Source organism: Lissotriton vulgaris, chromosome 8 (genome assembly GCF_964263255.1).
Source record: "Lissotriton vulgaris chromosome 8, aLisVul1.2, whole genome shotgun sequence".
NCBI lineage: Eukaryota > Metazoa > Chordata > Amphibia > Caudata > Salamandridae > Lissotriton > Lissotriton vulgaris.
This window is the reverse complement of record NC_141696.1, coordinates 482,001,222-482,027,216: the sequence shown is the minus strand read 5'-3', so window position 1 is coordinate 482,027,216 and position 25,995 is coordinate 482,001,222. Positions and strand designations below refer to the sequence as shown.

Below are 25,995 nucleotides of genomic sequence, written 5' to 3'. Positions count from 1 at the left end.
ACATCTGTACGCTCCACAACAATGGGAAAGTTGCGGCGCAGAAGAATTCCTACGCCTCAGGACCCTGATGTGAAACCGGCATGCGCTGTCAAGGTGTACCCCAAATCTGTTTAGTGCCTGACATGTGTTTCCCCACAGGTTGGTCTCTTGCAGTAAAGCAGTATCCGGGAGGTGCCTCTTAACAAACTGTAGCCCGATACTCCGTTTAAGTTTGTCCCCCAACCCATTGACGTTCCAGCTAATCAATTTAAGACTTTAATCCCACTTAATAGCCATATGTACTGCTTCTTGCCAAGTTGTTCCTGTGCTCCCCAAGTCTCTGTTCCAGAATATGTGCCTGACCTCGGTGTGACCTTAACAACCTATCCCCCCACCCCCTCTTTGCTCCCTCTCCCCCCCCCCCAACCCCCAGGAACTGGTGTTCCACCTCCACCCCTCCCCCCCCCCCAACAACAAACCCCCCTCCCTGCTTTCCTGCTCTGTAGGCTTTGAACAACCCACATCCCCAATTAGCAGAGCGCCTTTCGCCCAGAACCCAAACCTGGAATGGAGAAAAACCTTCCCCTCCCGAAAAACTTTTCCAAAGAGGAGTGTGCGCCGGCCCCAGCTCCAACCGCCGACCACGCCCCACCCCTCATAGAATAACAGTGTACTACTAAAGCTTACACTCCTCAAGGATTGAGTTTCAGTCACTTTAGGTCGGAGCCTGACCTTGATTAGTCAGTGTTGCAGCCCATCTTGGGACATTACGTTACCCAAAGTCACAGGAGAGTAGGGAGGACCGGCAACTATCTCTTCCCCTCACAACTAAGGCCACATGTCCCTTCAGGATGGAATAGCGCCCCCCTACCCCCCCCTCCAGGATCCACCAGAGAGAGCAGGACCCACACTCAAGCACTGGAACCCATAATACGTTACAGTTCGTAGAGGTCCACGTCAGCAGGTCCATCACTACTAATGCTCAGCCGCCTCTCGAAGACTCCCCAATCTAGGACTGACCGATCTCGACCTCCAGGAGCGCTGGCTCTGCCCATCCACATCCGAACTCCCAGTCGTCGATCCCGGAGACGCAGCCTGATTGTCTCTCCAGCTCTCTCCTTCCGCCGGGTCCAGAGCACGTGACGACTCCTTGTCAAGCCAATCTTGCACATCCGAATGCGTGGTAAAGAACAAAGATTTGCCCCCCACAAGGACCTTGAGCTTGGCAGGAAAACACAACATATATCTGATGCCTCTGTCCCGCAGTGCTGCCTTTACACCTGCAAATGAGCGCCTCTCTCGCTGTACCTGAAGCGTGAAGTCCGGGAAAAATCGAATTGTGGCGTTTTCGAATTGCTAGTCCCCCGACTGCCTGGCTGCCTGTAGGATGGCATCTCTATCCCTATAATTCAGGATCTTCGCTATTATTGTCCTGGGCGGCACCCCCGGCTTGGGCTTAGGGATAGGTGCACGGTGGGCACGTTCTATGGTGAAAATGTTGGACAGGCGCTTAGGCTTCAAGCGGTTGAGGATCAGGTCCTCCAGAAAAAGTTCCACGCTAGGCCCCTCGGACTCCTCTGGAACGCCTACCACGCGATATTACTCCAGCGGGCTCTTCCTTCTTGGTCCTCCAACCGCAGGGGCACCCGGCGATGCTGGTGTACCAAATCGTTGACGCGTTGTTCCAGTGTCTTAGTGGATGTTTGGAGCTGCCGGATATCAGCTTCATTTGCCTTGGCCTTCTCTGAGGTTTTACTGAGGTCGGTACGAGAAGATTAACCTCGATGGAGATCTTATCAATTTTCGTCTCCAGGTTGGTGCCCAATGTCTGTATTGCCGCCATGATGGAAGCCAGCTTTGGTTCTTTAGGGGCGGTTTGATCTCCTGATGCACCCTCCGCCTGGGGAGTCCCCATCTGGCCTGCATATTTGTCTAACTTCGACTGCGTGGCAGTAGTATTCTTGGGCCTCATTGTGCAACACACTCACTCAGTCCGCTACGGTCCCGCAGCAACTACAGGCCTGTCTGAGAGACCCCCCCTCACCACCGTTGGGCACGTGGCATACTCCAGGGGTCTGCTCTCCCACCAGTGGCTATGATCGCGGCCCACCCACCAGTCGCGTTATCCACTTGAGCCCTTAGTGTGTTTCCCTGCACCGCTGGTTTGGGTCCCAGGCGGCTACCCCTCATCCAGCACGCCCTCCACTGAGTCACCGCCAACAGTTCGCGTGGTTTCTGGCAAGGGCACCGTCCCTCAGATAGCGGTCCCTGGATAGTTGTGTAGTCCACTGGCCGCAATACTCCCCGACTGACCTCCCATCCGCATGTGACTCCCACGACGTCCCTGCAACCGTTTCTCTCCGCTACAATTGTCTCCTAGATCTTACAGGAAGGCCCACACATGTCCCCCGTGGCCGTTTATGCTGTTGTACATGACCTGCACCGTGCCCGCTATCACGCCTGAATCATCCCTCCTGACTTCTGGGGGGGGGTGGACGGGGGGGGGGGGTTGGGGGCGGCGGACGGACGCGGCGGACGGACGCGCCCCGATGTCTCTTCTATTGTAATTAGCCCCTTCCTGGCCTACGAGCGCCGCCTTCCAGGCCTACGAGCGCCGCCTTCCAGGCCTACGAGCGCCGCCTTCCGCCTGGCCTCCTCACTCTGTATCAACGAGTGACTGGTGGTTAATGGCGCTGTTAATCACCCGGGCCCACCGCTAGGCCTCACACGCTCCGGGCCTTCCCCCAACACACACTGGGACTGTTCACTCTCCAGCCCCCGTCGCTATCGTTGGGCGCTAACGTCTATTCTCAGTCCTTGCCTCTCCGCCGGAACCACTGTCACTTTAGTTGGGAAGCGCGAGCCCTGATACAGGCCCCGGCGCACGCCGTCTTCTCCAGCCCAGGCCGTCAAGCCGGGGCCTCTCGTAATTTTGGGCCCGCGTTTGCAGCTCCAGCTCACGCAGCCAGTGCCCGAGTACAGTCAACAGGATTGTAGCTCGGCGTAGGAGACAGGCAGAGTCTCCGAATTTGATTCCACCGTCACCTCTGCTCAGCGCCGGACTATTGCTGCATTAGGAGTGCAGTCATACACGGATTCTGTCCGGATTATCTGAGGTAAGGGCTCGGTTCCGCGGAACTCTCGAGTCAGGCGGCCATCTTCGCCGGCGCCTAGCCACGCCCCACCCGTCGTAGGATGCTTGATTCCAGTCCAGGGAAGACATGGCTTGGCAGTTCGGGCTGGGCTGTTCTATGAGGCACAAGGTCAAGACTGATTTGCATATGGCCATGTCCGAACTGGGGTGGCTTGGTGAGCAAAATAACGATGGATTAAACCCAGATCTGTGACTGAGGGTGAATGTTTTGCCATTGTGCAACATTCCGTCCGTCCATCTTGTTTGTTTTGCTGTTCACCCTATGTGGGAAGGGTATGCCCAGACGTGGTCCCTTGCAAACTACGCCACTGGAGTCAAGCTATCCTGGCTGAAGATGGCTGATAGACCAAAAACCGGTCCTAGGATGCTTGATTCCGGTACAGGGAAGACATGGCTTGGCAGTTCGGGCTGGACTGTTCCCATGAGGCACAGGGTCAAGACTGAATTGCATATGGCCATGTCTGAACTGGGATGGCTTGGTGAGCAAAATAACGATGGATTAAACCCAGATCTGTGACTGGGGGTGAATGTTTTGCCATTGTGCAACATTCCATCCATCATCTTGTTTGTTTTGGTTTTTCCAACATAGCCCTTTTCACAGGGACACAGGATGAGGTACACCACATTGGTGGGTCTACAGTTCGTCTTCTCTTTGAGCAAGAATTTCTTCTTTCCTCATTCCAGAGTGGTGGTAACTTTGACATGGGCTGCACCTCGCATATCTTGCCTATCACTTGTGGGGTCCCGCAGGGGTCCTCTCACAGCCCAACAATATTTAACATCCATCTCCAGCCACTAGCGGACATTGTAGCTCTTTTTGGGTTGTCCATAGTGTCCTACTCTGATGACACCCAGCTGGTGCTGTCACTTACACCTGGTTCCGGCTCGCCCCCAGTTCATCTGGGAGCATGTTGGGAACAAATAGCCAACTGGATGAATCAATCCTGTCTTAAGCTCAATGGAGCCCAAACTGAATTAATGATACTTGCCAATACATCCTCCATCCAATACGATATGGTATGGCCTACTCGCTTGTCGCCCGACTAATAAACCAGCTATAAAACGTCTTGGCATGTGGATTGATGATTTCTTGACCATGACAGCCTAGACCATTAAAACATTAGCCAGCTGCTTTGGTCTGCTGTGGATGATAAGTACGATGTTGCCGTTGCTGCCCTAGACTGCAAAGTAAGTAGTAATCCAGGCATTAATCCTTTCCCACCTGGACTACGGGAATTCTCTTTAACTAGGATCTCCCAAGGCGGCCATTCAGAAACCGCAAGTGGTGCAAAATGCAGCTGCTCCTATGTTAATTGGTTTTCCCAGTTCTCAATTAGCCTGAATGGGGCTGATGGCATTTTACTGGCTTTCTATTGATCAAAGAGTTATATTCAAGTACTTGTGCATTGCCCATAGAATTCTTCATGGGAACAGTCCGCCCATCCTTCAACAGCTTGTCACCCGTTTTCCCAAAAGTGCCCTTCACTTGTCTAACCAGTATTTGGTCACTTTTCCCGGAGTTAAAATAGCCAGAAAGGGAGAGTGCTCCTTTCAATTTAATGTTGCTAAGTGTTGGAATTTTCTCCACTTGGCCATTAGGTGTCTAGATAATGAGCGGTGTATTCGCAAAGCCATTGAAATTAACCTGGTTCTTTCCACGATGATTTTATGTACATACATGCAATCTTAGGCGCGCTGTGCTTTCTCTCTCTTAGCGTTTGGATGCCTCAGGGTCGCCATTCACTCTATAAATCCCATAGCCTAGCATACTTGTGAGGTTCTTGTTGTTCACCTATTGTAAGTCCGTTTCATGCTACCCTGTTCTTGCTCTCATATTACCAAGAATGAACTTGGCTTAAAATGTGTTATTACTGTTTGATCTAGGCCTATCCCTGCTCTACCTAGTTATAAGAGATAAACCTGCTAAGGAATTCCTATTCATGTTGTTAACTATAGATTCTTTGGTGACCGCTTACTGTGCTTCTGTATTAAGCCACTACTGAGGTAGCAAAGAAAATCTACAAATTGTAACATGCATTGAATCATTTGCCTGAGCAGTTCACATTGTGAATACATTTTGTATTTGGGCCCTGCCTGTAGACTTTTCTGTTTATTTGAATTCAAGTGTGAATAGTGCTTAGCATTGGTTTTAACATTGTGGGTCTTTTATTATTTGAAAACTATGCACGGATTGTGCACTATCTGTGCACATGTCTGAGATGCAGAGGGCACATAATTTTCTTTATGTGCAACTTGCACTGTTCTAGTACATTTTCAGTCTTCCGTTTCCATCTTCTCTTTCCGAAAAAGAATGATCACTGCTCAATATGTAACAATTAAATGTGACCATATTGGTGTGTGTGGCTAATGTTGCAAAGTGTTCGACCTTGTTCCTTTCTGCATCATAAGTGCCAAGTTTGCTATTGACATGAAGGCAGTAGGAATTGATGTTCAACATAGTTTGGCTGGGGCAGAATCATTACACGTCACTATGCTCGGAGTTCAGCTGCAAACCTGCTGGCCACTACCCAGTATCATGCAGGGAACAGTGAGCCGAAGCCATATAGGAGAGAGCCATGCTTCACAAAAAGGACTGGGTGTAGGGCTTGGGGCTCAGGCACATTGTGGATGGTCACAAAGGTATCATAAGTGTCTTTCCATGGCCGGAGTTGGTCATAGTGGGACCATCCATCACAGATAGTGGCTGTGTTTGTACTGCTTTCACACCAGAGGGCAGCAATGCAGTGAAAGTGCTGCAAAATCCAGTGTTTACTGGCATCCATTGAAAAGCAAATATTACTGCTGATGGTGTTTTATTGGTTACAATCAGTTCTAACTGTAAAACAGAAACCCTGGTGTTTTTATCCAAAGTTGATGGCTCCTACAATTGACCCTATCCATAAGCAACATTGCAGGGTCTGTTATGGAAAACAGACTTTTAGTGGCTATTACATTGGCATGTAAAGTGAGCCATCTTCAGGCTTTAACCTCTATAGAGGCTTATAATACTATTTTTCACGTCAATCGAGTAGTTACGATAGACATCTTTTATTCTTAACAAAGATGGTTGCTGATTTTCACATAAAAAATCTATTTTCTTGCTCGTTTTCTTTAGCAAACCTTCCTCTCCAGGAGAGACATATTTACATTTTTAAGGTGCGTAGGGAATCTAAAAAAATATTATCTAAATCGAACAAAAGATCTAAGGAAATGTAATCAGCTTTTTATAAACTATGATCCTGATGGTACAGGCCTAGCCAATAACAAACAATCCATCTTTAGGTGGATTGTTTCTTGCATTTTACTTTCTTACCAACTAGCCAGTTCATTCCAGAAGAGGGAAGTCAGAAACTGCTGCTTAATTAAGAAATATCACCATTTCTGATATTTTTAAAATAGAGGTATGGAAGTTTGTTCACCTTTACCGGACAGTATCGTTTGTTTCAGACACAAAGAGGGGACACAAGCTGTCCTCAATAAACCTCTGTGGTTGGTATGTCACTGAATAGTGTTCAAACATTTGTTAAATGATCACCATTTAAATCTTCAAACAACTGCAGCTTCTTTTTGGAATGGAGCTTGCTGTTGTGTGCTTTTGATTATTAATGAAGAAAAAGTTAACTTGTAATCCTTGTTCAGCATTGTAGGAATCTTCATTAAAGTAATGAAAAACCCTCACGCCTGCACAGTCTCTGTTTTTCAACTGCGTAGACTTCTTCAGTCAACTCAAGTCAATAATACTTTATTCGATTACAAAGTATAATCATAAAAGCACAGAATAAAAAACAATTGATAAGATATTATACAGAGGTTAATTTTTTTTTTTTTTTATTCTGCAAGAATGGGGACAGAACCGCAAGCAAAATCATCATGCCAAGATATAATTCGATTTTATCACATCATAATTGTTTTCCTGCATTTAAAAACATTCTTTAAAAAAGCTGTTACTGATGCTACAGCAAACACAGTTTCTAATTGCTGCAATTTAACATAAGCAGGCCGGCAAGTCCTTATCCCCAACAATTTTATTACCAGGAGAATCCTTGATTTCCTGTACAAGGTATAAAATGTGCTTCTTCAGTCATTGTTATATATACAAATGCTCCTCAAAAAGAACTTACACTGTGAAACAAATGCCCGTGCAATGCATTGTGGGATATAGAAGTTTGTTTCCTTAAAGGGGGCTGCATGTGTTTTTCAGCTTTTTCTGTGTGCTGGCCGGAGGAGCGCTCGAGCTTTTATTCGGTCTAATGTTTGAAAAGTGTAAGTTCAGAAAAAAATAACCGGTTTTAGCTACAGAGGTAGTAAATTCACATAGTACGCCAGATTTCACCTCTGCATTATATATATTCTATTATGTAGATTTTATTTGTTGTTGGATCTCCTCTTACAAAGAGGGTAATGGTGGTATGTCCAACCACACTCCTAACTCCTTCCAGAACTAGTTTATACACTGGAAGCAGGTGGTTGTTTCACTTAGGCAACTTAAAACCTTCCAGGAACTCCACAACTATTAGGGACTGCACAGCTGAAGAGTAAGGTAGCACTCCGCTCAATTGTAGGTAAACCAGCAAGTAGATTAAGCAAATTGTGAACAAATTAAGAATTTCAAACTGTTGTTTATTAAATTTGGCCAAAGCCCGTAGCTGCACATATAACACTTTGTAAAATACATTTTGTTTCATTCTTCCCAAACATGTATGTTGTGATAAGAACCACCTTGAATCACAGATAAATAGTATTGTGCTTTTGAGTAAGAAGTGAAATCAGTTCTACTATAGTGAGCCCTTATGCCGGAAGTTAGTTGATCATGTGGATAAATAGAGGATGGATTCTACTGCAGTGGTTTGAGATTAGCGAGAAAAATGCTGATATAACATGTTTCATTGCACCTGGGCGTTTTTCAAGCCAGCAATAAGTTAAAATAAACATGTAGAGATCGAACAAGGCCTATATCTGAATTTAGAACTGTGGCGTGTTCTAATTTTGGTGAATGCTTGCAAATCCCTTGACTTAAGCACATCATTGAGAGTTTGAGTTTGAAAAACCCTTCATGTTTGCAGACTCGTATTTTTTAAAATGGTGTATTTGTTTTGTTTGACAAACTTTATTCGATTTTAAGAAACATTATAATAGTGCATTTACAGAATACATCAGACATAAAACAATAAAATAGTGTTCTGGAGAGCATGATAAAATACTTACACAATGTACAGTTTTAAAGTGCGAAGTGCATGTGATAGGAAACAATTACACAAAAGACAACAGAACCCTCCAAAACCCAGCAATTCTAGTATCAAAAGCATCTAAGGCTCCATCTGACTAAACAGACGCATAACATTAAGATGTTAAACTGAAAACCAGTTACCGTTCCATAGATTTGCGTGCCCTATTCAGTGCCTTTAAAAAGGAGCTAACACTAAAGCACACCTCAGTGTTATCTAGATGTTGCAAATATAGTAATGACATTCTACACTGCCTGAACGCTAAATGCCTTAAAAAAAGGTTTTAAAAATAAATCAAAATACATCAAAAAAACTTAAAATGGAGAAAGGACTGGAGAGACTCATCTTCTCACAGGTAAACCCACGGACTGCTGCTAAACATGTCAGGCCCATGAAGAAAACGTAATTAATTGCCTAACATTTCCAGCCCGAAAGTGAACTAAAAGAGACCTTTCCTACCGAGTTAAATGTAGCTCTGAATACAAAATAGTAGAGCTAATTACCCTAAATTTGATATTATCCTTAATAGAGGGCTTCTGTAATTTTTCTCTTAACCTCTGTGCCACTAAATCCAAAATGGTTGAGATAAGAGGGTGTGTGTGTGTTAGTCTTTTTCCTGGATATTCCACCGATAGGGAAGCCATTGAACTCCTGAAACAATTGGTGAGATGATCAATCTTACTGAATGTGTCCAGAAGTTGAAATATATCTTTTAGGGGAGAGAAGTGTCTATATTAAGTATTTGATCTCTTTCAGGTTTGTCCTAAAGGCAATTGTATCGGTTTCCTCGGTCTCATGCCCCCGCCAATCCTAAAAAAGGACATTGAATTTAATACACACGCATGGTCTTTCAGTCATCCCACTTCATCCATTGGTCTGTTGGAATGTTATTCACAATTTTTTATATTTCCACCCTTTCTTTTGCCTTCTTGTTTTGCATAGGTTGGCCCAAAAAGGTCAAGGCTGCTAAAACCAGACCTACTGGCTTTGTGCCAGACCTACTGGCTTTGTGCCAGACCTACTGGCTTTGTGCCAGAACTACTGGCTTTGTGCCAGCACTACTGGCTTTGTGCCAGCACTACTGGCTTTGTGCCAGCACTACTGGCTTTGTGCCAGAACTACTGGCTTTGTGCCAGAACTACTGGCTTTGTGCCAGAACTACTGGCTTTGTGCCAGAACTACTGGCTTTGTCTTTAGATCTACTTGCCCCGTGTTAGGCTTGTTATACCCATGCAGACTTTTTCCTTTTATAGCTTCACTTTATCCAGACCTTTAACGCTATGACACGAGTATAATAGCAACACTGAGGGAGGCAAACTTCTTGTGGATAGTGTGGTTTGTAGACGATATAGAAACATGTTAATGTTGTAATTGTTGCTTGATAGTTAAATGTTATTAACATTGTTATTTTGATCTGCAGTTGATGTAAGGTTTTTAATTCTATTTTTAGTTCCAATTGAATACATTTTTCGAGAGAGTTGGGCAGTAATCAGATTAGTGGGCCAAAGGACAAGATGGTGGAGAAAGTAGTGGGACAAGTTACAGGACTGGGGAGAGAGTTTTTGGCACACTGCGTGTGTGGGTTAGGGAGCCAGATACTTTATGGATAAGTGACGCTACCACAGCACAAAGAATGTGAGTGCTGGCAAAGAAATTGGTTTGCTGTAGTGAAACATGGCCTGAATGCTGAAAAGAGGCAGCGATGCGGTAGCTGAATGATTGAAGGAAACAAACTGCAAGTCAGATAACACTGGATTAGAGAGTGACATCAGGGTTACAATGAGTCTGAGGAAGAGAGGTACATGCAGCATGAGACTGTAGGTCTAAGGACTGAAGTGAATTAAAGATGGGGCAGAGGTTCAATACAAGTGAGATAGGTCTTTGAGGAAAACAACTTATGGGAGATGGTGAAAGCGGGCAATGAAAGAGAGAGAGCGCGCATTTTGTACAGTTCTAGGATTGTTCTTCAAGAAAAAGAGGACTGTGGTTTGCATAGTATCTAAAGAAAGATTAGGATAATGCTTGTACAGGTCTGGTATTCACACCCAGAAAGCCAGAATAATCAATATCCAGGCCTGTCTAATATTTTTCTGTAGGACAGGGGCCTAACCAAAATGTCAACTTTGTGAACGTTTCAGCTTGAAAATACAGGAACCTCATATTCACCAGTCTCCACTCAGCCAGTCGAGAGCAGTAAGGGCTGCTAGAAACTGGTGGAACCTTTGATGCATGCAGAGTAAAAAAAATAATGGTATTAATTCTTAGTGTTCTTTGTATCTTTATTGCACCCAGAGCAGTTTGTTTTGAAACCTCTTCTTGCACTTGGTGGTACAAGGAGCCCAAAAGCATAGAAAACCTAAATGTCCTGCCTCTGGTGCAAGAGACCCCCCGGGAAGAGGTATCTTGGTACCTTTGCCCCAGTGACATTTTTGTGGGATTTTTATGTCCCCACTTTTAAGGAGCACTGGCTGTGAAACCCAACTCCTACCAATACTGTCTGTTAAACTGGTCTAGCTAGCTAGTTTCAGAGATTTGCACATCTTTCTTACTGTTCTAAAATTGGGAGGTTTTTTTTCTTGGCTAGGGCTTACACACTTGTGCATTCATTTCTCTGCTGTCTGATTAGTTTCAAGTATCAGAACCTTTAGTGCCTGCAGTAGACAACTGTTTGACAATACCTCTGATAGACTTCAGAGATCTTCAGACATAAAATTGCGTTTTGCTAAAGAATCCCCATAACAGTGGCACATGCAAAGCGTTACTAAAAGTACTGTTTGTTTTTCTTCATCCTAATCAGTAGCAGATTAGATATGTCTAAAGATACCTCACAAGAAGTACCTTCTTTGGTTTGCTTATGAACTACAGAAATCATTTTATGGTCAGCGCTTATGGCCTCTGCACAGCTCCCCAAATGTGGCCAATTTTTCGAATAATTTGTGGAGGATAGTTATACATGTGGAAACATTCCTGAAGGCAGTAATGCATTCCAAAAGTGAAAAATCTTTAAAAAGATCACTATACCCATGAGAAACATTGTGACCAGCGATAAGTCAGATCTTATCTACAGATGTTACTTTATCACATCACAGTATGAAGTCATGTAGGCTTCTGAATAATAATCTTTGCTTCTTGAATACTAGTTTTGGTATGTGCATCCAGTGTACCCAAGTTTTTCCTTGCAGCATATTTGTTGAATACCGGTTAATGATTTTAATTGTCACCCAGTCTAAGATCTAGTGCTTGTTAATGTGTTTATGTAAGTTTGAAATCTGATGAAGAAAGTTTCAGTAGTAAGATTAAGTTAAATAGTTTTAGAAACTTTCTAACCCTCTGTCCTTTAGATAAAAAATAAGGCAGTTTGTTTTTATACAGTTACCTCTGATTTGTTGCAGTTGAATTAAAGGTGTGTATTGGGAGTATAGGTAAGGATTGGGAAAACTGCTATATGGATCTCGGCCATTAATGAGGTCTGCGCACATACTGGTCGCGTTGATTAGAAGGTGATTCTGATCTTGCTTTGAGGTTCCTAAAAGTTGGTTATCTGGTGTGTGGAATGAGGGGAACAGAGTTGCTCACAATGTGTGCTTGTTATAAATGAATAACTGAATTGTCCACCCTGTCTTTTCCTTTTTCTAGTGTCCACATCCGGGCCAGCCGTCTACTACAATCAATCACCTGCATACAATTCACAATATCCATTAAGAACTGCAGCTGCTGTTGCTCCACCAAAGGTACAGTAAATATAGTAAAATTGGCTGCCCATAGTTTTTCTTAAAAATTGTTGAAGTTACCAACGAATTGCCAAAACTGTACTTCCTTTTTGGGTCTCCTCGGGAAAGCACAGTTTGGCAGATTAGGCATTCTACTTTGGAAGCATTCACCTTTTTAAATCCTTCAGGTATTGAAAAAAAATTCCAAATAAAATGCTCCTTGATCTTGGGCTGAGGAGGCTGTTCCTCAATGAAGCCCTCTGAGTCCTCACTACTGCTGAATGGTCTAGCTGCCATTCTTTGCACAAAATGGTAGGACAGAAAAAAACAGGTCTTGCTGTCTCCAAAGTGAAAGAAGAAATGAAGGAAATGGATGGGGTTTTCATTAGTTGTAAAAAAAACTGATAACCAATGAAAAGAGTTATTTTAAGGCCACATGACCAGGGCTTTCATCATTTGGAAACCAAAACTGTCCTAAACCAATAAAAAGTGTCATTTTTAGGTCACATGACCCGACGCGCTTACGCTACGCGCCCCGGGGGGCGCGCCCAGGGGCGCGTTGCGTAAGTGCGTCGAATGCTTACATTGCGCGATAGTATTCGCTCGAGTGCTTCCGGGTGCGCTTACGCCGTGCGTATCACGCGGGCGCAGCTACGCGATACGTCACGATGATGTTTTCGTTCGCGGCAATAGCGCTAACGGGACGCTCACCGCTTTCCGGGGCGCGCACCAGGGCAAAAAAAGTATTATATAAATGTACAATATAGGATTCATTATACAAAAATATTAAATTTCATAGGTTTGAGGCCCTATATATAGTTAGGAATTAGCATTTAAAAAACCTATGTGATTCACTGAAAAAACCATAGGTTTCAGACCAGTTATAGTTATGAATTATCATTTAAAAACCTATTAAATTCACTGAAAAAACCATAGGTTTCACACCAGTTATAGTTAGCTGGAAATTTTACTGACATGAAACCATTGAAATTCCAACGTTATAGTTAGTTGGACTTACTATAACAAGCGCGCCTGCAATGCACTGCTGATGACGTCACATATTACATCACTCATGACATTGTCAGTGACATCACTCATGACATCACTTATGACACCATCCTTGTGACAGAGTGACAGACCTTCTTTTAGTGTAATGTAACCCTTGAAATAGATATTCAAAAATAGAAACTAACATTTTCAAAAAAATGGATACCCATACCAGTTACAACAACCAATTCAGTAATTCCACCATCTATATACACATCCACTCATTTACCAACAATTCTATATAGTCACTCATACATATACTCACTCATCATATGTAGTGATACATTTATACATCCTGTTATACACCGACAGTCATCCAAAAGTTACTCACACACATACTCACACATGCAAATAAATTATTGAACATCCATTTATTTGCATATAAAACTATACACACACACTACCTCTTTATTTCTAAGGAAACTTACACATACTTACTCTCTTAAACAATCATTTATATAAAGATATACTTATTTAAACAGGAACTCTTACAATCTCTTACTCTCACATATACTCACTTATATACATCAAAACTCACATACATTAGAATAAAATATATGTTGTTACTAAAAAAAACACAATAGTGAGACAGTCATTCACTCACTAACACATACAAACAGTGAGTCAGTCACCAACCCATGCAGCTACTTATTCACAAAGTGAAACAGTGATACATATATTTCAATATTTAAAAGTTACTCGCTAATATATGTATTAAATAAAATACACTTAAAGCAGTTAACCAATCATTTTTTTTAAACAAAAAACATCCATTTACACACTTATTTAACCATTTATTCTTCCATCAACCTTTACAAATACAAATATTAAACATATTAATTTTAAAGAAAGACACACATTCACTGGCTGGTGTCATCAATGATGTCATGAGTGATGTCACTGACGATGTCATGAGTGATGTAATATGTGACGTCATCAGCAGTGCATAGCAGGCGCGCTTGTTATAGTGAGCCAACTAACTATAACGTTGGAATTTCAATGGTTTTATGTCAGTAAAATTTCCAGCTAACTATAACTGGTGTGAAACCTATGGTTTTTTCAGTGAATATATATATATATATATATATATATAACTGTTCACAAGTATCCTACTTTAGGGCGCACTCCCCCTTGGCAACATCCGTTAATCTGAGCGGCAGTGCAGACAATAGAACCATAGGTACAATCCAGGAAGCCTTACGCGTTTCAGATATAAACATATCCTTGTTCACAGGCAGCATGTAGCATTGAAGTAAAAGGCACAAAGATCACTGCTTAAATCGTTTCAATACCTTTATTGGCTTCAGGTGCAGCCTCATACTCTCAATGTCTCATGGGAATAGTAGTCTTTGTATCCTGCATAGATTCTTGATACAATCTCACGTGCTACTTGCATATAATATTCATGATTTTGCCATAAATGAGCCTTCTTTTGGAACATGCAACTCACTTCCTCTTGGATGACTGAGAGAGGTACCGACGGACAGAGCGGGGCCTCAATTTCCCGAGTAGGTTGCCGGGTGAGGTGAGGTCTTCTCCCACATAGAGCTGGGAACAGAAATACGTATATCTCAAGGATACATTGGGGCTCCAAGGTCCTCTGAGACTTCTGTACTGTAAAGTATTATTGTTTATTTCACTTCACCGTGTAATTTTGCAGTAGCTAATTTCACCATAGGGTCCTGAAGAAAGCCGGAAAATTCATCCAACAGGCTGAAACTTGTCGACCGTTCTGCACAGCGCCACTTTGTAGTTATTAATTTCCACTACAGGGCGTGGTTTTAACTTTGACACCTAGACAATCTCTAATAAACATACTTTTTGTCTAGTTAGTTAATTTTAATCATCACTTTCACTTAAGCACTGCACCTCATTTTCCCACTCTTCGAGCATTATCTTGGCTAGAGTTTCTTGAAGATCCATATCCGTACCGTCATCTGATGGTCTGGGTGATATTGAGATCATACTACAACTCCCACATGACGATACTCCGCCAACATAAGGGTGGTCAGATGGGAATTTCTCAACCAGATATGACTCATCACACATAGTATGTCGCTTTCTGTACTACAGCACACACCCCCTTGACCGGGCATCCCCCTTTTTGTGGTTTGGTTACATGCACAGCACTGCCAATAATCTTTGCTCAGCCAAAAGGTCCGTAATTAGCTCCGAAATCTCGGTGCCACCAGTCCGCCTTGTTCGCGTTTGGTGCAGCCCCACGGCTGGACTGCCGTTAAATTTATGACTGTTCACAAGTATCCTACTTTAGGGCGCACTCCCCCTTGGCAACATTTGTTAATCTGAGCGGCAGTGCAGACAATAGAACCATAGGTACAATCCAGGAAGCCTTACGCGTTTCAGATGTAAACATATCCTTGTTCACAGGCAGCATGTATCATTGAAGTAAAAGGCACAAAGACCACTGCTTATATCGTTTCAATACCTTTATTGGCTTCAGGTGCAGCCTCATACTCTCAATGTCTCATGGGAACAGTAGTCTTTGTATCCTGCATAGATTCTTGATACAATTTCACGTGCTACATAATATTATATAATATTATGCATATAATATTCATGATTTTGCCATAAATGAGCCTTCTTATGGAACATGCACAGCACTGCCAATGGTATTGAAACGATTTAAGCAGTGGTCTTTGTGCCTTTTACTTCAAGTCTCTCTTTTGCTGCTTATGTAAGACAATTATTTCCTCAAAAGCAAGTTTCCATTTTCTGCCTAAAAAACACAAAATAACCAGAAAGATAAAATGTATATACTGCTCAATAATTGATACATCACTATTTTGTCTAAGCGTTACTACATTTTTCACTGACAATCACATATTTATATCTGGTAAACCGGTAAGTTATTATACTTGAAAAAATCCCCACCTTCATCCACTCTATTTTCATATTTTCGCAATTAAGTTATAGCGTGGTGTGTAAATGAAAATGCTGGGTAACCAGTAGTAAGGTGAAACAGAATAAGGTTTATTCCACAGGTAGGAGTCTCTGGTGACAGGTAAATATTGTAGTAAGGAAGACCCATCTTTTCTGCTCAGCCCATGCACTGAACTGACACACTTTCAAACTATGCACCCACCAGAATTCCAATTACATCAGTCACTCTGGCTGAGCAGCAGGACATATAACACTAAGGGGAGAATGCATGGCATAGAAATGAAGATACCACACACTTCCCTTCTTTACGGAAAAAATAAAAAATCTAAATTAGACCGTGATACTCCACATCTATAAAAATAAACAAAGAATGGGAGTACACATTCAGTCACGCAATACATAAAAATAGGACCGGAAAAGGACAGATATGGGGTAAGAGTAACACATGCATACATTACTAGGGTGAAACACCCACTCTCTCCTCCCCTAAGCAGACTTTAAAATATAAACGAGCAACAAAGTTACACCTCACATTAGAGTCACCGACTGCAGCAGAGTATGAGGGTTCAAGAAGTGTGCCCCAGGGGATGGCATACTCCTGCCACAAGCAAAACCTATGCCCCCTGTGGGTGGAACACATATGCCCCAAAGAAAAGGTTTGAGCGCAAAATAAATGCCCTATTTTCCAACAACTGTACGTAGTTGTAAAGTAAGTATTTGTTTGGTTAGCAACTCACAAGCCCATCGCAAAGCAACATTTGGGTGCAAGAGATATGCCCCATAATATTTAAATGGTACGGTTTGGTCGCAACACAAATGCCCATCATCAGCAACAATAAGTAACGTCTGGGTGCACATACTATGCCCCGAGACCTGTAACAGTTAGTATGGTTTGGGTGCAATGCAGGTACCCCATCACCAGTAACAGTAAGTAATGTCTGGGTGAAACCCAGTACATAAAAGAAAGTATAGTTTGGGCACAGTAAACATGCCCCAACATTAGCAAATGTAAGCAACGTTTTGGGGTAGCAAGTAATACGTCCCATCACACATAATTGTAAACAAGATTTGAGAGCAGCGCTGGCTGATTCTGGTCTGTGGAAAGATATTGAATGCTATGGGGGGAAAACATGGCGGCCGCTGGTTAAGCGGTTGCAGTGCTCCGTAGTGAACTCCCGGTGAGGATGCCCACGTCAACTTAATCGATATAGAAAAGTGCGTCTGGACACTCACGTTAGCTGGGGAGCTGAGCCCCGACTACCGGTGCCGACTTTTTTCACCGTACCGAAGGTCTTCGTGGCGGGGGATGTTGTCCCGTCACATTGAGTCCGGGTCCGAGTCTCCGTCAGTCCGCTTTCTGTTCGAGTGCGGAGCTGAGGGCGGGGTGAACGCGAGCTGCTGTTGGCTGTTTACCGGCATTGATCTCTGCTTGTCCTGCAACTGCTTGAGAGGGTGCGGTATTGCTTCGAAGAATTCAGCGATTTTCCAGCAGCAGGAGCAGGGGCTTTGGAAATATCCACAGAACGAGATAAGTAAACTGGATTTAATTTCTGCCGGGGAAGCCCTTAAAGGAGCGGTAAACCTTTTATTTGGGAATCAGAGGCCCCCCATACGTTTCTGGGATCTCCCTGGGAGGTTTTTGCAGTCACATTTACAGGAGTTAACAGGTGTGTTCAAATATCCTCAGCAACTACAACCACCGTTACTCCGCTTACAGGTAGCCGCGCTGGAGCTGAGGAAAGCGAGGCTACTTAGAAGTCTGGGGCAGCCACACCACGCAGTGACCTCTGACAAAACCCTGCGTAGAGCCCCAGAGCCAGTATCTAAACACCAGGGAATGCAGCCAATACATATAGCTGCACCTTCATTATCTGTGGTGGCGGATCCTGCGGAGGGAGGGGACAGGGGGTTTTAGTTTTTTCTGATCCCCATACTACAACCTTGGCAGGTCAGGAGGTGCCAATAAAAGTAGTAGTCGCTTCTGAATCCACTGCAAAAATACAGTCCCCTCTCAGTAAAACTAAAGTTACCAGTAAAAGAGGGTGGAAGAAGAAAGGTGCTTTGCTACAGGATAAGGTTGAGATATCAGGCTCACCTAGTGGAGTGGGTGACCATACTGTAGCAGCTGAAGATAAAAAATCCTCCTCCTATCTAAACACAGAGGTCAAAGGAAGAGGCACCAAATACGGGTCGAAGTCTAAAATTAAGACAAAAACTAAAGCGCAGAACAACATATCAGAGAAAAAAGCTAAGATCACCCCTTCCCTACGATCCTATTTCAAAGTCATACCCCAAATACTACATCTACCAGGGGATCACGCCATGTCAGCCGGTTCAAAAGTGGAAACTTCTCCCCAAATCGATAGGATCTCTCTAGTACATAATTCTGACCCTATAGACGCAATAGAGGTCATTGATCATAGAACAGAAGAAGGGGGTATAGAACCTGAAGCTAGAGAATTAAGTTTAGCAGAAGGAGACGAGGATTACTAAAAAGGGTCACGCTCACAATCTTCTTTAGCCCGGGTGGAGTCGGTACCTGTCCCCATATTACAAGGTTCAGAAGATTTGCCGGACAGTGAGGCTCCCCCTGGCAGTTCAAATGAAGAAGCTGGAGCAGTTGGGGGTGATCTTCCCATTCAAATTGACTACTCTTTAGACTCCCTCACTGATCAATCCAAGTTTGCAACCAATGATGAAATAACACCAGCGGCTATACTAGGCATGTTCTCAGCTCTCACGTTAGAAATAAGGAAGGGCTTTGCGGAGTCTTCAGCAAATTTAGCTATTCATCAAGCTGAAATAAAAAGCTACTGTGAATCCCTTGAAAATAAAATCGAGGTGCTCGCTATAAGAACGGGAGTCCTGGAGGAGACTACAGGAACACTCTCTATTTATCTAGACCAGGCGAAAGAAGATATTCAGAAGCTCTCTAGAGAGGAGCAAGCGCTCAGTGAAAGGATGGAGACCTTGGAAAACAACGCGTGGAGGGGGAACCTACGAATTCTGAATGTGCCTGAAGGTTCAGAGGGCTCAGACTTAAAACAATATATAACGGGCTTGCTAAAAGAGTCCTTGAGTTTAGACCTTTCTATAGAAGAAATAGCATTGGACATCCAAAGAGTCCACAGGGATCCTTTTAGACGAAATCCCCAGGGATCCAAACCCCGTAAAATTCTAGTAAATTTTCATACTTATGTTCTGAAAGAATGAATACTTAATCTTGCACTAAAACAAAAATCGCTGGTTGCAAAAGGGGTTACATTCTTAATAAGGTCAGATCTCTCAAGAATTACCCTGGAGAAGCAATGGGAGTTTGGGAGGCGTCTGGAAGCGTTCAGAGCAGCGGGAGCCTCAGCTCAATTAACATTCCCTGCTGGTATGAAAATAATGTATAATAATAAGATGATTAACATTAGAACAGTACAGGCAGCGGATGAACTTCTGATGCAGATTGGAAGCAGTAAGCAATAGGAAGTCTTAGGATTCAGTAGATGAGTTAGTGTCCATGGTCATCTCTTGACTTCTCTGAGCTCTTATGCATAAAGTGTTAAAAAAAAAAAAATCTCCCTAAGAGTTATCAAATAATATAACTATTTCAGTGTCACTATTAGTCAAGTCTTTATACTTTATATCTTTTGCATCTAAATGGGTGGGGTGTCTATCTGGGAGTTCGCGGAGGGGCGCTATCAACCAGACATTGCACCGGTTAGATATCGCAAGGGTTTTCCAGGGAATGGGAAGGGGGAGGGTGTTGGCACATAGCTAGGGTAGGTGGTGGGGGTGGAAAAAAAGTAAAAATGTCCTCAAAAAGCCAAGATATAATAGTTTTGATAGTAAGAATGCGATATCACTATCTTATGAAAAGAGTTTTAGACAAGTATGGGTCGGTCTAGCCTTATCTTTTTGCCTCTCTTTCTTATCTTTCTTGATAGATACCTATGTAGAAGATGATTAACATAAAATATTTCTCATGGAACATTAATGGCCTGCGCACCAAACCAAGGGCAAACAAAATCATGCAATATATACGAGATCTGGAAGCGCAGGTCATTGTTCTCCAGAAGACTCATTTAACAAATTCTGAGACGATAGATTTATTTAAAAGAAATAAGTGGATAGACTTTGCGGTCTCCACTACTCAGACTAGTAGTACCAGAGGGGTATCTATAATTTTCAAGAAAGTAGCTAAAGCTAGGCTGATATCCCAGCAGGTCGACCCAGGTGGAAGATGGGCCATAGCCTCCGTGGTAATAGCGGGATCTCAAACCACAGTTCTAGGACATTATGGGCCGAATCAGGATGATCCTACTGTACTGGAGACTATGTTCTCACATTTACTCTCCTTTCCTGAGCCAACTATCATAGCAGGTGATTTTAATATTGTCCTAAATCCTGCTTTGGATAAATCCCCTAATAGTCGATCCTTAGTTTTGTCCAAGTCTAGGTCAGTGCTGCAATCTGCAATGAAAACTTATGGGTATGTGGACATATGGAGTGAGAGGTCTGGGGATCAGCAAGGAGTGTCTTTCCGAAATTATAAATATAAACACCAGTCAAGGATTGACTTTATCTTTATCAGCCAACGACTGGTTGAACATGTAAGATCCATTGAATATTTACCTCTACATCTTTCAGACCACTCTGCAGTACTTATGGACCTAACCTATGTAATGGAGAGATTGTCCTCCAGATGGTCCTTTGATCGTTCACTTCTCTCTTCACCTGATGACATACTATATCTCAAAAGAGAAGCACACAATTTTTTTTTGATTAATAAGGATTCAGCAACAACAAGAATCGTCTGGGACTCGCTCAAAGCATTTTTAAGGGGTCTTATAACAGCAAAAGCGTCTCACAATAGGATGCAATATAAAGAACAAATTCTGTCCATAGAGGGAAAGATAATAAATCTCCAAGGTATTATCGATAGCAATACGGGGGAAGATGAGTCAGTTATAAATAACTATAGGAAAGAAATGGCGAATTTGAAGGCCAATCTGGGTTCAGTATTGTATCTTAGACTGCAGCAGAGATGGGAAGCAAGCAAACTAGCCCATTTTGAGTATAGTGAAGGTGCAGGTAAAATGCTTGCGTGGAAGTCTAAATCAGATCAGGTCAGGAAAAATATTTCAAAAATCAAGGTCGGCAACGATTCCTTAACATCGGATACTGAGATTAGAAGGGCCTTTCAGGTCTTTTTTGAGTATCTATAAGGAGGATATTGTAACCCGATCTGAGGAGGTCGATGATTGGCTAAGCCATATTAATCTCCCTAGACTTACACATGTTCAGTCTCAAGCATTGGATGATATTATCACCGAAGGAGAAGTTAGGGCCGCTATAAAAAAAAGCAAGAAGGGAAAGGCAGCGGGCCCCGATGGCTTACCAGCAGAAATCTACAGATTGCTAGAAGATGAGATTGCCCCCTTCCTTACTGAGATGTTTAATCAGATCCTTCTTGAAGGCCAAACTCCCCAGTCATCATGGGATAATGCATCTATTACACTCATACTGAAACCTGGGAAGCCTAGGGACGCCTGCGAATCATATAGGCCCATATCCATCTTAAATGTGGATTATAAAATCTTCACCACAATTTTAGCCTCTAGGTTTGCTTTGGTAGCCCTGGCAGTCCTACACGCAGATCAAAAAGGATTTGTAAAAGGCCGGCAACTGTATGAATTAACATACGACCTAATAGGGGCAATAGATATCGCGGTGACACAGAACTTAACCTTGACTGCCCTCACTCTGGATGCGACCAAGGCCTTCGACAGGGTTAATTGGGTGTACCTGTCGGGGGCCCTGGCTAAATTTGGAGTGGGGAAGAGATTCTGTCATGCTGTTAGTCTATTGTACGCCAATCCATCGGCTAGCCTATTAATTAACGGCGAGTTGTCAGACCCCTTTAATATAACTAGAGGGACTCAGCAGGGTTGCCCGCTTTCCCCTCTTCTGTTTAACTTTTATATTGAACCTCTCGCACAACAACTGAGGGGAGAGAATGCGATTATCCCTTTTCGTTATAGAGGCTGGGAAAAGAAGGTAGCGTTATATGCTGACGACCTGCTCGTTCTTACATCAGACGTAACAACCTCACTCCCGGTTATATTTGAAATTGCTAAGGATTTTGGGAAAATATCAGGTTACCAGATCAACACATTAAAAACAGAGATGTTGGTCTGGAATGACAATCCGAGTTTCTTGGAAATACAGGAGGGCGAATCATTACGATATCTGGGCCTAAACATCATAAAAGACATCAATAGGCTTGCTACAGTAAATATTATTGCAATTATTAAAGAATGTAGGAAATTAATGCAAGCATGGTCTCACCTTCAATTATCTTTGATAGGGAGGGTTAACCTTGTTAAAATGGCCATTTTGCCTAAAATTTATTTTCTCTTCAACACCCTTCCCCTTTACTTTGATCAAACTCAAATAACTAAAATACAATCAGAAATCACTTCTTTCATCTGGAATAAAAAACTACCAAGAATAGCTTGGAAGAAGCTTAGACGGCGGTGGGAGAAGGGAGGATTAGCCGCACCAGATTTAAAATTATATTTGTGGGCTTTTCAGCTATCTCACATACGAATGCTTCTAAATAAACCTACTGATTATGGGATAGGATTAATGTTTTCGGCCATGTTAAATGGGGAAGGCCTCAGCCAGTCGGAATACTTATTTAAATTTGGCAACCTGAAATTCTTCAAAAAGATCAAGTTGAAGGTCCTGTATGGTTTGGCGAAAACCTGGTCTGAGGTAATAAAATCTATTAAACAGGGATATTACTGCGATAAAACACCGCTTTGGGGTTTACCTGATAGCCCAGCCTGGTTGGAAGATTCCCTAGCCACTCCCTTGAGAGATGCAGGCCTCAAAGAATGGGGGGATTTTTTGTTTTATGAGGGGGACCTGCTTTCGTGGGAGTATTTACAGAATAAAATAGGTCCAACCTTTTCGAGGTTTAAATATATACAAATCAGAAGTTGGACACAGGCATATAACGATCCACAATTAAAACGCAGCAAGTTTCCACTCGGAGGGCATAGTCAGCTAATAACAAATTTGGTTGGTACCCCCTCAACCAAACATGAGATTTCACAATGGTATAGACTCCTTCTAGATGAATCTGATGGGGAATTTAAGTTACCAACCCAACTTTGGGGTGATGTAATATCGACTCAAGACGTACAAGAACTCTGGTCCATCTCATTTGAGCTTTTAAAAACTATGGTGAAACCCTCATGGCTTCGTAGAAACCATCTTTTTACCCTTCACAGGGCATATTACTCTCCCCAAAGATTATCCAAATTTACCTCAGGGAACTCAGTGGCATGTGCAAGGTGTGGGCTGATTGCAGCTTCAGATATCCATATGTTTTTTGAGTGTCCCTGAATAGCACCTTATTGGGTTGGCCATAGGTAAGACTCTTACGGCATCATTAGGTACCCCAATTATTATAGACTTACCATTAGTGATCTTCGGAGTTCTGAGGACAACTCAAAATACAGCTAGAAGCCTGGTCTTCTACACGATCCTTCTAGCAAGAAGAGAGATCTGCAGGAGGTGGAAGGATCCTATCCCTCCTTCCCATGGGGACTGGCTATCATCAACGTTACAAACTGCACGAATGGATTTAGCCAGATCAGGAAACCAAAGCAAAAGGACCTTTTGGCATTTGATTGTATGGGCACAATAAAGATCCGGGGTTGTTTTTTTTTTTTTTTTTCCCCGGGTCCAATGATTATACTACTATGGTGCCAATTCAAACCCTGTCCGGTCATGCCTAGGCCCAGCAGTAGGCCTCCCCACTGGTAGCCTAAAAGAATATCAAGCTGAGACAGTTGCGGGATTTATGGCCTTTCCACTCGAGCGAAATGATCCCTCCCAGTTATAATACTGTGTAAACTGGTCTAATGCTTATTCTAAATGGCTTTCTTAAACCATGGTGGATATGAGGCCAAAAAAAAAAAAAAAAAAGATTTGAGAGCAGCTACATGCCTCCTCACCAAAATAAGTAATAATAGCAAGTAAGCACATAGTAAAGTAGAGAAAAACTCCACACCCGCGGAGACATACTGAATAACAAAAATCTATTTATGCAATAAATGTCAACCAATACAGAACATAGTCAACAATATTAAAATAAGCATAGCAGAAATGAAAATGTGGCATAAATATATACGCAGAATCCAACAATGCAGCAGATTATGTCATGAAAACACACTAGACAAAATAATTCATGCTTAGAACCCATATGGTAGCTTGACGAAAGTTCGAGCAGAGAAACATGTTTGTCGCAGGAATTGAATCTGAAAAAGATCCCAGCATTCAAAATCACCAAAAAAACAAGAGAACCAGATTTTTAAAAATGTTGATGTAATAGCTGCAAAAGTAGCTCTTGCTGCTAGATACCTGGAGACCCTTTGTCGCATTTTTTAAAGTAGAGTGAAATACAAGCACATAGTCATTCAAAGCAATCTAAGCACGGTCCTAGACATGAATGCCTCTGCTTTCAGCCATCTCCAGGTCCATTGTGCCGAACAGCTTATACTTGCACTAAAGCAGAATTACAGCTCTATTCGCATGCTCTATGGTCTTGCATTCTAGGACCAATTGAGCAGACACATTCCCCAGAATTCTTTTCCTGGTTGATAGAGGAAAACAAATAAACGATTCCTGATGCTTCCAAATGATAAGCTATCTTCCAGATAAACGCTGCCAGTATGTATAACTTCAATGCTGCCATAATCTTTTGTTTGATGCATTGCTTGTCAGTAGGTGCTCAGTAAAAGAGTCTCCTTTGCATCAGATCATCCCAAAAAGCATAACAAAATTAAGCAAGTCTTCGGTGACCAGCAGGCTGCAAGTTTCATTCCTCAAGTATAAAATCACACAGAGGGGGCGTTGCAGAGCATAAATTAAAAGCAGGTTAAATGTTGTCAACAGTCAAACGCCCACGAGCCTGAGCTGTAAAAAAACTTTTCAGTATCTAGTTGACATTGGTCCTAAAAAGCAGGGTGCTATGCTTGTTGACGAAATTGATGAAAAGGGTGAATGCCCCAAACTACAGACTATCAGTTGTAGAGAAACATCAGTGAGGCCTTTAGGGCGTTTCAGTGCCTTCAGGTTGCACATGTTTAAGTTCAGTTGTAGTATTAAGTCACTTGTATAGTTTCAGATAATCTTCAGTTGTAAACTGTTCTCCTTCCCGGTTCCAGTAGTAGCCTTGTAGTCTTCATACTAGGTCATTTTTCTGTTCGTCGCCATGTGGTAAATGAAGATGCAGGATAGCGAGTAGTAAGGTGAACCGGGATAAGGTTTAGTCTCAAGGTAAGAGTCTCAGTTAACGATGGTAGTAAGGAAGCCCCACTGGGAGCAGCATCCTTGCTGCCCAGCCCACACACTCAACTGGCTCTCTCTCAAACCATGCACATTCCAGTATTCTAATTACATCACTGTCCCTCTGGATGAGCAGCAGGGGACATAACACTAAGAAGAGAAAGCATGGCATAGAAATGAAGATACCACACATGCCCTGAACTCTGCTTCCATGACAGTTTATAAAGTGCCACACTCTTCTTCACACACCTTTGCTAACACTCTCCACAGTGTTTCACACGAGAAATAGCAATATCACCACTCAAACACCTCAGAGAGCTTAAGTAGAAGTACAGAGAGCTTCATAAAAATACTAGGGTTTGTGTTATCACGTTTCACAATCTTTCTTTTATAGTTTGATAACCACTGCTCCTTTGACTTAAAATTACACACTGTTATAACACTCCATTTTTCAACACAATCTGCAAACCTTGCTTGCATCACTCTACATTGTGTACCTCTCAAAAGCTATATTAACACATCTACACTTCCTCAAACAACTTTTCACTCTGTAATCATGGTGTAAAATAAGTTTACCAGCATTGCTACACTTACTGACACTCCACAACCAAGTTTATAAAATAAATTA

The 25,995-nt window shown here is 42.7% G+C and overlaps 1 protein-coding gene across 2 annotated transcripts in view; it reads left to right on the top strand.

Annotated features, from left to right (window-relative positions):
- The window catches only part of LOC147697215 (E3 SUMO-protein ligase RanBP2-like), an 852,038-nt gene that overhangs the window by 552,948 nt on the left and 273,095 nt on the right, over positions 1-25,995 (top strand). For both annotated transcript variants that reach the window (XM_086934289.1, XM_086934288.1), the window contains exon 19: positions 11,995-12,089. In XM_086934289.1, coding sequence (XP_086790415.1) covers positions 11,995-12,089 — 95 coding nt within the window. The remainder of the gene's footprint in view (positions 1-11,994; positions 12,090-25,995) is intronic.